Source organism: Petaurus breviceps, unplaced genomic scaffold (assembly GCF_028583685.1).
Source record: "Petaurus breviceps papuanus isolate PSGF00001 unplaced genomic scaffold, PetGlider_PUasm1.0 567, whole genome shotgun sequence".
Lineage (NCBI taxonomy): Eukaryota > Metazoa > Chordata > Mammalia > Diprotodontia > Petauridae > Petaurus > Petaurus breviceps.
In genome coordinates, this window is record NW_027186383.1 from 9,737,726 (window position 1) to 9,753,311 (window position 15,586).

Genomic DNA, 15,586 nt, shown 5'->3' on the forward strand with positions numbered 1-15,586 from the left:
GGGAGGGAGGAAGAGAATTCTCTCTGGGAACCTTGGCAGGCTGGGAGTTGGAGCCCTGGGTCCAGATCATGGCGCTGCCATTTGCTACCCAAATGATGGGCAAATTAGTTCATGTTCCCTGCGCCTCAGTTTTCTTCTCTGTAAAATGAGGGTTGGGGGTAGACTAAGATGGGCACTGAGGTCTCTTCTAGTTGTCGATCTGGGATCCTGCAAACACCATCTGGGTGACCCTTGGCAAATCATTTTATCTGCCAAAGACTGCATGAGATGTACCTATTTGGTTGTCTGGTGATTGGGGGAGGGGGGGCTGTGATATTCCGGATTGGGGAAGGGATTCAGTAATAACTGCTCCAAGGGGCCCATGTCAGACTCACAGTAAGGAAAGCTGGGAGGCTGCAGCGCTGTACAAGGGCCAGAGGGAACGGGAATGGATTGGTTTGTACTGAAAAGGAGCTAGTGTGGTTGTGTTGGGTCCAAGCCCCATCACTGACTATCTTGGGGAGGCTGGAACATGAGGCCTCCTTCTGGAATCTCAACAGCCAGTTAGTCTTGACTCAGCTCAAAGAAGCCCCTGTTATCACACAGCCAAAGAGGGGTCCTTCATCCTTGGCTTGGAGACCTTGTAGAAAGCAGAGATTGTAGAGGCCCTTGGCCAGGCCAGTGTGCAGACGGCCCCTGAGGGTTAGTGTGCAGATAGCCCCTCCCCAGGCAGCCCATTCCACTCCAAGACAACCCTCCTTGTTAGTGGAGTTTCCTGGTATCCAGTCTACATTGGCTTCTTTGCAATTTCCTCCCCTCTGTGGCCCCTGGTTCTGCCCCCTGGGGTCAAACAAAAGGAATCTAATCTTTCCTCTGGTGGCAACCTTTCAGATTGATGTTGAGTCATTTCTTAATCCTAGCCAATTCTTCCGGACCCCATTTGGGGTTTTCTTGGCTAAGAGGCTGGTGTGGTTTGCTATTTCCTTCTCCAGTTCATTTGACAGATGAGGAAACTGAAACAAGCAGGGTTAAATGACTTGCCTAGTGTCACACACCTAGGAAGTGTCTGAGGTCAGATTTGAACTCAGGAAAAGAAGTCTTTCTGAGTCTGGGTCTGGGGCTCTGTGCACTATGGTGCCACCTGGCGGCTGAACATTGGGACTATTAGGTCTCTATTCCAGAAGGCTGAGCTTTATCCAATGTGGTTCAGCCTGGGCTTGCAGTCCGATGGGTGCGCTTCCCTCCCCTTTCTCCCTCCCCTCCTCCGCCCCTGATCTTTTTCAGCCCAAACGCTGTCTATTCCCTCTTTCTCCATCCACCTGGGAAGTTAATTCCCTGTACCCAGCTGGGACACTTGTTATTTATTTCAAAAAATGGAGGAAGGGAATGAGTCTCTATTAAGAAGCTACTGTGTCAGCAGGGCTCTGTGCTGAGAGCTTTACAAGCATTACTTGACTGGATAAAGAAATTCAGGTCAATTCTGTCTGCTCTGTGGCCTGGCAGGAGCTTCTGAGACCCTGACTGTGATCTGGCATGTCAGCCTCCCTCCCAGCTGTCATCCACACCCCTTTGGGTCATCATCTTCCACCTCTTCCTGCTGGCACTGCCTGGTACCCCGTAGGAGCTAAATGCATGCTTCTTTCCTGCCTGGTACACCATAAGAGCTTAATGAATGCTTCTTTCCTGTCTGGCATACAGTAGGAGCTAAATGCATGCTTCTTTCCTTTGTGGCACACAGTAGGAGCTAAATGCATGCTTCTTTCCTTTATGGCACACAGTAGGAGCTAAAATAATGCTTCTTTCTTGCCTGGTACACAGTAGGAGCTAAATGAATGCTTCTTTCCTGCCTGGCACACTGTAGGGGCTAAATGAATGCTTCTTTCCTTCATTCCTTCTTCCAGCTGGTTGACCCCTCTCTTCCAATTTCAAACTACCCTGCCCCCCAAATGCCAAAGTGCCAAGGTGAAGATCTGACCATGGCACCCTCTGCCTTATTCAACAAGCTCCCCATTCCCTCCTGGGTCAGGTACAAAGTCCCCTCTGGAATTTAAAGCTCTTCACAGTTTGGCCTCTCCCCGCCTTTCTTAAACTGTCTTACGCCCGGACAACTAGGTGGTGCAGTGTGTAGAGGGCTGCTCCTGGAGTCAGGAAGACCTGAGTTCAAATTCCACCTCAGATGGCCAAGAGCTGGGGGTAAGGCTTTGAGTTTCTTTGAGTCTAAACCTGGGCTCTGCACTTATTAGCTGTATGCCTTAGGCAGGTCACTTTAGATTTCCCCTCTGTAAAATGAGAGGGCTGGGTTATATGGTTACTGAGAAGGTCCTTTCCAGCCCTAAGCCCTAGGTCCTCCCTCTAGGCTCTGCTGTTGCCCGGGACAGCCCAGCAGTGATCCACACACCCCAAGAGCTTCCTTCCAGCTTTCCAGTCTGGGAAGATGCCAGTCCACCAGCACAAGCTGAGCCTTTTTGGAACCCCCCCCCCCACTCTTCCCTATGCCCCTTTTCCCTCCTCTTCTCCCCCTACCCAAGCGGGGCCAGCCCCAGGAACCCTCTTCCAGCCTATCTGGGACAGCTCTGCGGTCTCCTGGATTGGATCCACAATGGGCACCCTCCTCCCCTCGCACAGGGGGTCCCAGAGGAGAGCAGCACTTACCATGCTGCAGTGGGAGGCAGCTGGGGACTCGGCTCTGTCCTGTGCATGACCATTGAGGGCACCAAGTGGGTGCCAAGGCTGCAGAGAGCAGCGTGCAGTAGACGGGAGGGGAGCGCACCTGAGTACTCAGCTGGGGCCACTGGAGACGGCTGGGGCTTTTTTGTTTGTTTTTTAAAGTCAGCTGCCTCTGGGAGTCACTGTTCAGCCTTGGAGTCACTGAAGCCATGGCCAGGCAAGGGGACCAATCTGCCCTACGCAGAGCTGTGTGGGATCCCTCTCACAAATGAACACCTGCCCCTTCCCACCTCCTCATCCTAGCAGATACACCAACTATGCCTGAGCTGACACACAGGCTCCTTACAAAGCCTCATATGTGACTAGAGCAGACAAGCAGATATAGCCAGGATCAGCTGTGACATGTATGGACAAATGAACAAAAAAGGGCACACGTGCACGCAGGCACATATGTGGCCATGCGTGTGGGGAATGCATTTCCTCATTCTCTTGCTCTCAGTAAACATGGAGGATCAGGAGATGGGTACCTTGGAAGCTGAACCACACAGGACACAGTTGGGGTCACTGGTAGTGATTTAGCTCCAAAAGAACTTAACTTTCTAAAGGGAAAAGCAAGGGGGGGGGCAGACCTCCCTGTCCCTGCCACAACTATCCTTCTTATACAGCCCTGCCCCAACCCAGGGGGCCTGTATGCAGAGGCCATCCAGTTCAACTCCCTCCTTTTAGAGACAATGAAACTAAGGCACAGGAAGGAGATAAAAGAGATAATCTATGTCCCAGAGGAGCCCCAGCCTTGGCCTTGGCCTCTATTCTTGGGAAGATGTTGTAATGCAGGTCAGGAAAAAAACTGAAGCAGGAGGTAACACAGGAATTGGGAAAATTCTGCAGCCTGGGAAATTCAATAGAACCCTACTCAGTAATCATTTACTGAGCTCCTGCTATGTGCCAGGCGTGATACCAAGTTCTGGAGACAGAAAGACAAAAACAAAACAGTTCCTGCCCTCAACTAGGTTCCATTCTATTGGGAGGAAATCACACATATAAAGACAAGCAAATAATACATTCAGACAGAGAGAGGAGAGACAGAGACACAGAGAGAGAGAGGAAAGAGAGAGAGAAGGAGAGAGAGACACACAGAGAGAAGGAGAGACAGAGACAGAGAGAGGAGAGACAGAGAGAGAGAAGAACCTCAGTGGGCACTGCAGTTAGGGGAATGGATAGGGTATAGACAAGGATTCAGTGCAACAAATGAGATTGAGAAGGAGCAGTGAGAGAGGACGAAGAAGAATCAAGACAGGGCAGGGTCCTGAAAGCCCAGAGAGGAGAGAGCATCCAGGAGGAGAGGGCAGCTGGTGGCATCCAGTGCAGCAGAGACATCAAGAGGGATGAGGGAGAGGAAAATGCCACCGGATTCAGCCAGAAAGAGAACATTGGTGACCCAGAGAGAACATTTACTCAAGCAGGGAGGCCAAAGTTAGATGGCAAGGGACTTGGGAAGTGAGGCAGCTTCTTCCAGGAGCTCGTCTGTGACGAGAGGATGGTGGTGTGAGGGGATGGCAAGGTGAAGGTTGTCTAAGGATCCAGGAGGCCTGGGGAAGGAGTCAGTAGGAGACAAGGAGACTGAAAATGAGAGATGAAAGGTAGAGACAGAGAAGAAGATTGACAGGAAGGACAGGAGGAGATGGAAGAGATGGGATCAAGGGTAGATGAGTTCCTTGGGCAACCTCTTCCTCAGAGATTGGAGCAAAGGGAGAAAGTCTGGGAGATGATGCTGAAGAGATTGCAGAGGTGAAGTGGGGAGAGGGGAGAGCTCCCAGTGAATGGCCTCAGTCTTTTCCAGCGTCTCTGCCCAGCTCCCTGCTAGCAATCTGGGAGATCAGCAAACACTCTTGGGGCCTGAGGGAACAGCAAATATCCGGGTCCAGGAGCAGAGTTGGAGCACTCACTTATCTGGGCCAGGGCTCTCTCTGCCTGGCTCCTTGGAGGGAGGCTGCTGGAGGCCACAGCTAAGGGCTATGGGCAGGATGCAGCAAGGCTGGGAGTGTTTCCCTACCTGAGGGTCTGGGAGGCAGAAAGAGATTCATACAGGTAAACCATCTCTGGAGCTGGAAGGAACCTTCTAGTCCAGCAGAAGAAGAAACTGAGACCAAGAGGTCATAGGATCATGGAACTAGCAGATGCCTCAGAAACCATCTAGTCCAGTCCTTTCATTTTAAAGATGAAGAAACTGAGGCCTGGAGAAGTTAATAAGTGTCAGAGACAGGATTGACTTGTCTCACCCAAGGGCCATGGCTCTTTCCACTGGGCCACACTGCCTCTCAAGATTTATCCAACACAGTTTTGGATAATAACAGTAGTTGAAAAACCAATCTCCATGTAGTCAAGTTGGAGATAAGCCTCTCACCCCAGTACCCCCCACCCCCACTACAATGGCCCCTGCCCTCCAGGAGTTTCCATCTCACAGAGAGGGCTGCCCCTGGATTCGTTCATTAACTTCCAGGGACACTTTCTTGTCACTATGAGGCAGAAGCTTCTAACATGCTTAATTAATATTCCTAAAGGACAGGGCTAGACATGTCACTCCCCTGCTCAAGAAGTATTTGTGGTTCCCTGTTCCTTCTAGGATAAAGCCCCATACTCCTGTTTGGCCCTTGGAGCCCTTTAGGATCTGGCTCCCGCCTACTGTTCTAGGTCAGTTTCACATTATTGCCCCTAGAGGGGTCCCCAAGCAGGACTCTTGTTCCAGCCAAATTGAGTTAGTTACTGTTCCCTGTATTGGATATTCCTTTACCCTCCTTGGGTATGACAATTCAGCCCCACAAGAGAGCCTGAGAAGGACCTGTGTCTGTATGGACTCCCCCCCCTCACCCTGACCTCTTTGCTCCCTCCCACAGTGGCCCATCCATGATCCCCCTCCTCTTCTCTCATCTTTCCACCCTTTTTTTTAAAGCGCTTTCTCTACCCTCTGAAATTCCTTTGTATATGTAACTCCTGGGGTCTGCCCCCTACACAGGTCAGGCCCCTTCAGCAAATTCCCTGGGGCTGCTCCTTTCAGACTCCCAAGCTGTCACCAATGTGGCACCTTCCGGAACTGGGCAGGACCCACAGCATGTTCCAAGCAAACAGGAAGAACAGCAACAAAACATGTACCCTAAATAAGTCCCTTTCCCCACAAATCCCCTGGGCTCCAGTGGTGTGGGGGCTTGTAGGAAGCAGGGCACATACACCACGCACCGAGGGGCAGCTCCCAGTCCTGGACCTGGACCCTAGCCAGCGTCCTGGAGACCCTGCAGAAATGCTGCTGTATTGGACCCCAGAAACTTCCCCCGTCCTGCTTCTCAGCTCAAATCTGCAGTGGTCTCAGGTCCTCATTACCGCTCCCTGGGGCTATTGTAATAGCCTACTGGCTCGTCTTCCAGAGTCTAGGCTCTTTTTATTCCAGTCTATCTTCCAAAGTGATTTTGCTAAAATAAAAGTCTGACCCTTATATGAACTGATGCAGAGTGAAGTGAGCAGAACCAGGAGAACACTGTACACAGTAACCGTCACATTGTATGATGCGCAATTGTGAATGATCCAAGGCCATTCCAAAGGATGAAAATGCTACCCACCTCCAAAGAAAGAGCACAGGAGGAGTCTGAATGCAGATAGAAGCATAAAAATTGCCTGCCTTCTTGTGGAGGGGGGAAGGAAAGGGAGGGAGTGAATTTGGAACTCAAAATAAAAAAAACAAATTTTAATAATTGTTTTTATATGTAATTGAAAAAACATAAAAATTTAAGGAAAAAGAAAACAGTGAACAAAACCTAAGGAAAGTAATGAATTTTATACATTTTTTTTAAAAAAGTTCTACTTTGAATAAATATTTTTTTTCCTTTTTGGAAGGGGCAAGTCGGGGCAATTGGGGTTAAGTGACTTGCCCAAGGTCAGATGGCTTGTAAGTGTTAGGTATCTGACTTCAGATTTGAACTTGGGTCCTCCTGACTCCAGGGCTGGTGCTCTATTCACTGCACCACCTAGCCACCCCTAAATATCTTTCTTTTTATTGGAAAAGTATACATCTGACCATATCACTCCCTTCATCAATAAATTTCACTGGCTCCTTCTTGCCTCCAGGAGCAAATACAGAATGTTCCAAAAGTCTTTGGGACACCCTGCATAAAGCCTTCTGTTTGACCTTCCTAATCTAGTCCCTTTCTGCCTTTCCAGGCTTCTTAGATTTTACTCTCACTAGGTAATCTACCATCCTACTATACTGGCCTCCTTATACCCAGAACTCAGTTTCCCAACTCTGCCTTTTCATGGGCTGTCCTCTGATGGGGTACCTGGGGTCTAGATCAATTTGTGAAACTAACTTGTAAAACCAGTCTGTTCAATTGTAACTGCAATTTGTCCTTTCCCACCCTAGAGCTCTGCCCCTTCTCCCTATCCCACACTCCACCTAGGCAACACCCTGTGACCCCTTTGTTCTTACTTAATGTCTTCATTTCTTCTGGGCCTGGCCCACACCCTCCTTTGTCCTTGCCTTTTGTCTCCTTCGCCTGGCCCAAATCTTATCTAAACTCTCTATTCACATGCGCCTCTTGGTCAGCTCGGACCTTTGTCTATGCACTGAGGTCCCTCCCGTCAGGCCAGCCCTGACAATGGCAGCCCTACCTTTAAGGTAAAAGCTGTACCCCTCTCACTCGCTGGTCCCCTAAAGGACTCTTACCCGCTTCTCTTAGAAGCGTAACAATAAACTTCTACAACTCTCACTCCAATTAAGCCTGAGACCTTGAATTCTTTCCAGACAATATTGCAGGTTTTCTGGTCTTAGATAAGATCAGAATTCCTGCTGGACCTATTGGGATTCCCCCCCACCCCCTATCATCCTCCATGCCTGGAATTCTTTCCCTCCTCTGCCCTAGGTCTCGCTCTTGATGAAGTCAGTTCCCCTCCCATCCTCTCTCAGAATCTTCTCAAAGATTATCTCCCATTTATACTGCCCATATATCATAGGTGCAAAGTTGTTTGCAAGACATCTCTACCATTAAAATGTGAATCCCTCCAGGGAAGGAACTGTCTCTCTCTCTTTTTATCCCAGCGCTCTTCTCTCTAGGCAGCGCCTGGCACACGTAAGAGCTTCATAAAGTTTGGTGTTCTGACCCAGGTGCTCCCAAAGTCTAAGCCCTTTTAGAGAAGGCAGACAAACCTTTGCCTCAGGACCAGTGGAGCCTCTCTTGTCTTATTCCCTCTGAGTCTCAGTCACCACTGAGAACTTACCCAGATCTTCCCTTTCAGGGGCAGAACCTGGATCTCAATACTAGGGGCCCAGATCTTTAAAACAAAAAGCAGGACCATCCCAGTGAGCAAATACCCTCTGATTTTAGTCTTCTTTGGATGCCTCTTCCTGGTCCCTGACTCGTGTCTCTCATCACTACTTTACATTGCCTGTTCCACCTACTTCCCAAACTTTCATCTCTGGCAAAATCTATTTGGCCAGTAACTACCAAACATCTCTGGGACTGGGAAGTGGGCTAGTTTTTCGAATCCCAAGACTCCTCAGTTCCAGCACTTAGAAGAGTGGGTAGGGAAGGGAGATCAAATGGGGGAGGTAAATCGGGGCTTTGTCTCCAAAGACATTCATATGCAGATGGTACCAATCTGTGAGGATCTTTCCCTACACCTTTTCTAGTTAGTTTACTAATAGCTGCCTTCCTGTTCTTTGAAAGGGAAAATGGGATTGGCTCTGTCTTCCCCATCTGGAAAAATAGGGGGTAAAGGTTTCCCTTGGCTTACCCAGGGAGAAATTTGAAGTACCAAGAAAGAAATTTACTTCCCAAGTACATTGTTATCCAGCATTTATTAAGCTTCTACTCTGTGCCAAGTACTGTGCCAAGCTGGATACAAACACAAGCAGCAAGACCGTCCCTGGCCCCAAGGAGCTCACAGTCTAATGGGGCAGCTAACAGGACAAATACATACAAACCAACTATGGACAGGAGAAACCGGAAGTGGTGAAAAGAAGGAAGGCATTAGAATGCAGAGAGGTAGCCCCTATTAGAATGTAAACTCCTCCAGAGAAGGGGCTGTTTCCACAATGAGAGGGAGTGAGAAGTAGACCCCCAAAGGCCAGGGACTTTCTCAGCCCCTTCTGTTCTGAGGCCATACAGTATCAGCATGATAGGACCACAGAGGGGACTTTAGGCTGGGCTATTGAGACCAACCCTCCGTTTTACAGAGGAGGAGAGAGCTTGGGTCACGGGTGACTGAGGTGGCTTCTGAGCCATGGTCTTCCTGACTCCACATCTAGTGTCCTCTCCACTAGGATCCATTTAGAAATCTAGACTCAAGACTTGCTTTGGATCACTCAGCCTGGCATGTCCAGCCAGGTCTTGTCTGACCCCTGAAACCTACCGATAAGGCTTGAGAGGCACCGCAGGGATATTGGAGGAAGGGATGGCCTGGGAGCTAGAAAGACTATCGTTAATCAGCAAGACCTAGGTGGGTTCACATCCTGGCTTAGAGGGTCTGAGTGATGGGGTACCTGGGGTGTAAAACCAATTTGTAAAACCAGTTTGTACAATCGTAACTTCAATTTGTATTGTAAAGTTGTAATATCAATTTGTCTGTAAAATCCCTTTCCCAGCCTCAAACTCTGCCCCTTCCCCCTATCCACACTGCCTAGGTAACAACTTGTGACTTTTTTGTTCTTACTTAACATCTAAACTATCTGTGCACTAAAGTCACAAGTTCCTCTCAGTTAGCTCTAACCTTTATCCATGCACTGAGGTCCCTTCCCTCCATGCAGTCAGCCCTGGCAATGGCAGCCCTACCCTTTAAAAGTAAAAGCCTGTACCCCTCTCACTCGAAGGTCCCCTAAAGGACTCTTGCCTGCTTCTCATAGAAGCGTAACAATAAACTTCTACAACTCTCACTCCAATTAAGCCTGAGACCTTGAATTCTTTCCAGATGCTATTGCAGGTTTTCTGGTCTTAGGTAAGATCAGAGTTTCTGCTGAATCTAGAGGGAGCCATCCCTCATCATTTTGGAGAGCCAGCCAGGAGAAGTCTGTGGTCTCAAGCTTTCTTGGAGTTCTGGTAAGCTCCCTTTACCCCTTCCCTCTCGTTCGGTACCTCGGGTTCATTCAAGCACCTAGGAAGGCTTGATTGGACGATTCCAGTCTGGGACCAGAATCTGGTCTATTTTTTAATAGACCCGGGACACATCCCACATGGATGAGGGAATGCCCTGTCCAGGGACAAGTGTCTCAGTGTCTAAAAAAATATTTTTTTAGGCAAGGCTTTTTCTCTTGTGGCCTCATGGAAAAGCATCGACTACAAGTGACTTTTGGCAGCTAGGTGATGTACTAGCTGTGTGACCCTGGCCAGGTCCCAATTGTCCTGCCTTCCCCCCTACAAAAAGCTAATGGGTCAGTCTCACTCCATACCCCAGGTACAGCTGTGGGCTCCGCTCAGCCTTGGGCTTCCCCAGCTTGAGTACCCACAGAGCACTTCTGCGTGCTCGGGCCCCACAGGCCAGTGTTCCACGCTGAGCCTGTGTTCCTGGGCCATAGAGGCAGGACTCACCTCTGGAATATCTTTTGTACAACTGAAAAACACTGGTCTTCAAGACCTCAAGTAGAAAGGATGGGCTGGCTTCCCCCTACACTTGGGGGTCTGTGCCTAGGCTATCTCAAAGCAATCTTACCTGGCCCCAATGGGCATCTATCTGAGGGCCAAGAAAATATGATTTGTGCCGAGGGTTCCAGAAATCCTCTGTGAGCTTTTGAATTTTCCTGTCAGCTTCTCACTCTTTTCTGTTTCTCTCTCTGTCTCTGTGTGAATGAGTGTGTGTGAGTAATCTGACATCTCTAAGCTTTAAACTGCAGCCAGACTGCAGGACGTTCCTTTGAAATGCTGTATCTCTTTCCCTTGCTGCTGAATGCAGGCTGGAGAGGGAGAGAAAGAGAGCAAAACATTGTCTTGTTTGTGAACAGAAGTTTTAAGATCTTTAAATGTTTGAAAATCTCCTCCTCTTCATTCCACTCTGGCCAAGTGGAGTGAGGAGAAGGCGATAAGAAAGGGAGGGAATCTTCTCCCTCAGAGCAAAGAGGCAGGTAGACTAACATTTAACTATTTCCTGCCTCACCTAAAAGAGGAAAGTTTTGTGTAACAGAATGCAACTAAAAGGCAACTGAATGCATTCTGGTCATGTTTGAAAAGTGTCACTCCTAATTTGATGCTAAAGAAAAGTCGGAATTCATTTTATGATTTGGCATTTAGGAAAATTGGAATATTTTCCAAGATTTGATACTAAAGGTGAGGTTTTTGGGTTCTCTAGAACCAGGGTAAAGGAATAGGTGCCACTCCCCCTCCCCTTGCTAGAGAAGTCAAAGCTATCACTTTCAAAGAAGTTCCTAAGGAGTGGACACATAAAATTTATTGGAGTAAAAGTTAGAACAGCTAAAAACATTTAAGCAGATTTTGTAAAAGCCTCTCTCACCAGATCAGATAAGGAAGGGCCCCTGGGTACCCTGAAATCAAACCCCTGGGTCCACAACCAAGCTCTGCAACTGTAGGGAGAGGAGAAAAGCCTCTTCACTTGGTTAGCCTAATTTTCTATCAATAAATTTGGTATGTGATGAATTGGAAATGCAATTAATGTCATAATGTCATTGTTCTATTATGGTGTCTCTAAATTGTAAAATCCTCTTATACTGTAAAAATTGAGTGACAAAAAGCAGTTTTCAATCTGAATTTTGTTTAAAGTAAAAGATGGAGAAAAAGTTGTGCAAAACTAGCTATGTTACTTTATCAATTCTGCTAACCCGATGTTATAATGTTTATTTCATGTGAATTGGATTTTTTATGTTACAATATCTGATGGTCTAAAGCTCTTATATTTGGGATACAAACCAGTAGAAATAATACTGCTGCTATTTACTGTGATAGCAGATTGTTCATTTAACTTTTTGGCGATTCTGGAAATATGCAGTGAGTATAAGTTGATTGGTTGTATGGCATCAAAAAAAAAGATTTTAGTTCAGTGTAACTTCATGTGGAGTTTTAAGGTCATCAGATTGGTGATTCATTTGTTTTTATTTATATTGTTACTGGTAAACAGCTGTACTATCTGTGCTGTATGAGAAGCAGTTTCTCTTTAAGTTTTGGAGTATTGTAATTTGGGAAAATCTTAAGCTTCCAAGTTTGTCTTTGTTTAAAAGGAAGTTTCAGTCAAGATTGTTTAAAATTGTAAGACTGTTAACTAAGTTATTGGGCTACTGTTTTAATGCTAAAACCTAAAACTGTGACAACTTTATTCTGACTATCTCTGCCCATTCAGAACAGTCCTCCTGTATGTATGAGAATTGGCTAAAGAGGGGCATAAAACTGCCAAATCCCCTGGAAACTATCTCTGTTAAGCAAGGTCATTGGGAAAGGAACTTTTTCAGTCATGTAGTTTTTAAATGAACCTAACTTGCTAAAAAGTTGTAAGGATTAAAAAGGATTTTTATCAATTGGCTTTTAGATTGCAGAAGGAAAGATGGTAAATGGAATTCCTTACAGTTGTGGGACCTGATAAACCTTTATTGCTTATTGCAGCTCCATGAAAATAGAAATAATTATAACTGGCTCTAAGCTGTGATTGGTGAAGCTTGTTGTTTAAGGTAAAAGGCATTTGGGACCATAACTAAATTTTATTTTGAGTTTGAATTTGGGTATAGTTATCTAACTATTTAGATTAAATATTAAATCAGTATCCAAGAGAAAATGCCACAAGCTACTCAAAGGAAATGTGATCCTGTACTGTGGACAGGTGGAAGTCTGCATTTGGTAAAAGCCGGAGGGACAATCTTAGCCTCCATCTGGGATGGGATCCCTCCTGGTTCAGTTTACCTATGGGGTTCCTTTGAAAAGGAATGTTCCCCACCTATTCCTGAGTCTAGCTTTGAGGTGGAATGGATACTGCCTGGTTGGATATCTGTAACTAACCTGAATTTAAACAGAATCAAGGATATTTTATCCTGTCATATTTGGAATGTCACAGGTCCCTGTTTTTTTCCTTCTATAGCAGATTTCTATGATCAGAGCAAGGAGTCAATAAAAGATGTGAGCTCTTTCATGTTAGCTTACTGGAAAATCTAATATTTTCATCTAGGATTAGAACATGTGCAGAAAGTTATGCAAACTGCTTAAGATCATTGTAAAAGTTTTTGACTTCATAAAAGTTTAGTGATCATTTATGAATCTTGAACTGTTTTAAAGAAGGGAAAATACTTTTAGAAGAAATTTTAAATCTCTGGTGTAATTTTAAAAGGCCTATTAAACTTTCATTTGCAAAATAAATTTATTGCTAAATTAATGTAATGATTTGTAAAGCAGAAGAGATCTTACTGTTTTGATATCTTGTCTATGGGAAAATATAAAGGACAGTGAAATAGTCTGAGTAATGGGTTATACTAGCCCATACTCACCTCACTTCTGGTCAATTTTCTCTTACTCCTTTTTGGCCCTTGTCTGTTTAATCTTTTTGCTAGATTTGTGTCTTTTAGGCTCAGCACCTTTCACTTGCAGGTGACTCGTCTGCCGGGAACATTGTCATGCAATCTAACTCACCCATGGAGCCTCCATGTTTAAGGCCTACTATGAACGGGCCCCATTTGTGTTCTCCAAGGATATTCCTTTCTTTGTGGGATGGGTGGGTCAGAGGGTGTGAATTCTGAGGATGAAGTATGTGCTCCCTGGGATTTCTCGCACCCCCTCTGATTATTTATAACATCATTAAGCCCAGCACTTCTCCTTTAAAACGAGTTAAAGGGGGTTTTGGGGACAATGTTCTTTGGTATCTTCAAAAGGGATCAAAATATCTCATGCCTTGGCAACCGAGACTGCATTTAGCCTTCGGGAACTCCAGCAGTCTCTGGATTCCCTGGCCAATGTGTTCCTGGACAATTGCATAACTTTAGATTATCTGCAGGCCTCTAGTGGGGGTGTTTGTGACCTAGCCAATACCTCCTGCTGCATGTATATCAATAATTCTCAACAGGTAGAACTCCACACCAAAAATATACTGGAAAAGGCCAATTGGATGGAAGAAATTCATAAAACCCTTAGTGCACCAGGTTCCCCCTCTTCCTCATGGTGGTCCTGGCTTTTCCCTATACAGGCCCCTTTCCTGGTCCCATTCCTAATCATAGTCTGCTTAACCTCCTTGCTAAGTTTGTCTCTTCTAGGCTCAGTGCTTTCCATTTGCAGTGGGTGGCACAGGCTGGGTATCAACCATTACCCGAAGTCGCTACCCCTCACCCCTTGGATATGGCATCTGGCCAAATTCTGGACATTGGCCACCAACCCCACCCTTTGAACGATGGGACCCTGAGAGGCAGGGACAGCTCTACATCCCTTCCCAGCTGGAAGCAGTTCAAGATGAGACTGTCACCCCTACCCCAAATGAATTTGGGCCCCATCTGTTTAAGGGGGGAATGATGGGGTACCTGGGGTCTAAAGCAATTTGTAAAACCAGTTTGTACAATTGTAACTGCAATTGGTATTGTAAAATTGCAATCTGTAAAATGCCTTTCCCAGCCTCAAGCTCTGCCCCTTCCCCCTATCTGCACTCTGCCTAGGCAACAACTTGTTACTCCTTTGTCCTGGCTTAATCTCCTTATGTCTCCTCTGGTCTGGCCCAAATCTCATCTCCAAGTTAAACTCCTCAAACTTTTATCTGTGCACTGAAGTCACAAGTTCCTCTCAGCCCTAACTTTTATCTATGCGCTGAGGTCCCTTCCCTCCATCCTGTCAGCCCTGACAATGGCAGCCCTACCCTTTAAAAGTAAAAGCCTGTACCCCTCTCACTTGCACGTCCCCTAAGGAACCTTGCCCGCTGCAAAGTGTAAAATAAACTTTTTCAACTCTCACTCCAATTAAGCCTGAGACCTTGAATTCTTTCCAGGGGCTATTGCAGGTTTTCTGGTTTTAGATAAGATCAGGGCTCCTGCTGAACCTGCTGCTGAGGGAGCCATCCCTCATCACTAGGACAAGATTCCAGAAGATAAACTTGGAGTCATTACCCTTGACTAGCTTTTCCTGCCTCCTCCCAACCCTGTTCTTAGAGCATCTTTCTTCAAAACTTAATGGCTGGACAGTTTGGAAAGCTGTCTACTTGATCTGTTTCTGGCTTGATAATTCTGTCTGTACATTCTGAAGTTCGGGGTGCTGACCTTTTTCCCCTGAACTAGGTAAACGATACATATCTGACTGATTAAAGCAAGCTTGTTAACCCATTTTGAGTTGCTTTCCTTTATCAAAGCAGATCTAAGAACCTGTGTTGGCAGCCACCCTAGGGACGCTGGGGTGCTTGCTGCTATAAAATGGTGTCACGAACAGGATCTGCAGAGTAAAAGGAAAGTATGGGGACTGGGATAATTGTTTGTTTCTCAGTTGTAGTAGCTGTGACTCTGTGGAGCCGTGGAGCAGGAGAGAAGAATGGCCTGCATGCAGACTTCGCTGAGCTGAGAGCGGGAATGGTGAGCTGCCAGCATCGGGACCTGGGCAGTAGCCAGGAACAGCTGCCGCCTGTGGTAGGAGAAGGAACCCAGGAGTTCGGAATTCAGCCACAGGAAAAGATAAGAGCTGAGCAGCAAAGCAGGGGCACTGAGTGTGTTTCCTGGCTGCATCCCACAGTTTGGGACCCAGGGGGAGGATGGACTTGTGACTATGGTGGGTGGGATGAAGTGCCTTGGACTCCCAAGGACCCCACCTTGTTGGTTTTGTTGCCCAGCCCCATGTCTACTTGGAAGCAGGGGTTGGAGCTGTGTGAGGGGAAGGACACCCCCCCCCCACACCCAGAACTTTATTTGGACTCTTGTTTTGAATTGAAGTGGTAATGCTATGTACTTTGTGTTTGTTTAAGGCCAAGTGGCCACTTTGGTAACTTTAGTTCTGTATCTTGAAAATGT

General features: G+C 46.7%; 1 protein-coding gene across 1 annotated transcript in view; it reads right to left on the bottom strand.

Annotated features, from left to right (window-relative positions):
* Positions 1-13,248, bottom strand: part of NMUR1 (neuromedin U receptor 1) — a 15,114-nt gene extending 1,866 nt beyond the window's left edge. Inside the window, 4 exon segments of the mRNA XM_069103079.1 lie at positions 2,503-2,709; positions 7,909-7,962; positions 10,069-10,190; positions 13,245-13,248. Of these exon segments, the coding sequence (XP_068959180.1) occupies positions 2,503-2,709; positions 7,909-7,962; positions 10,069-10,190; positions 13,245-13,248 (387 nt within the window).
* Positions 13,249-15,586: the final 2,338 nt, after the last annotated feature.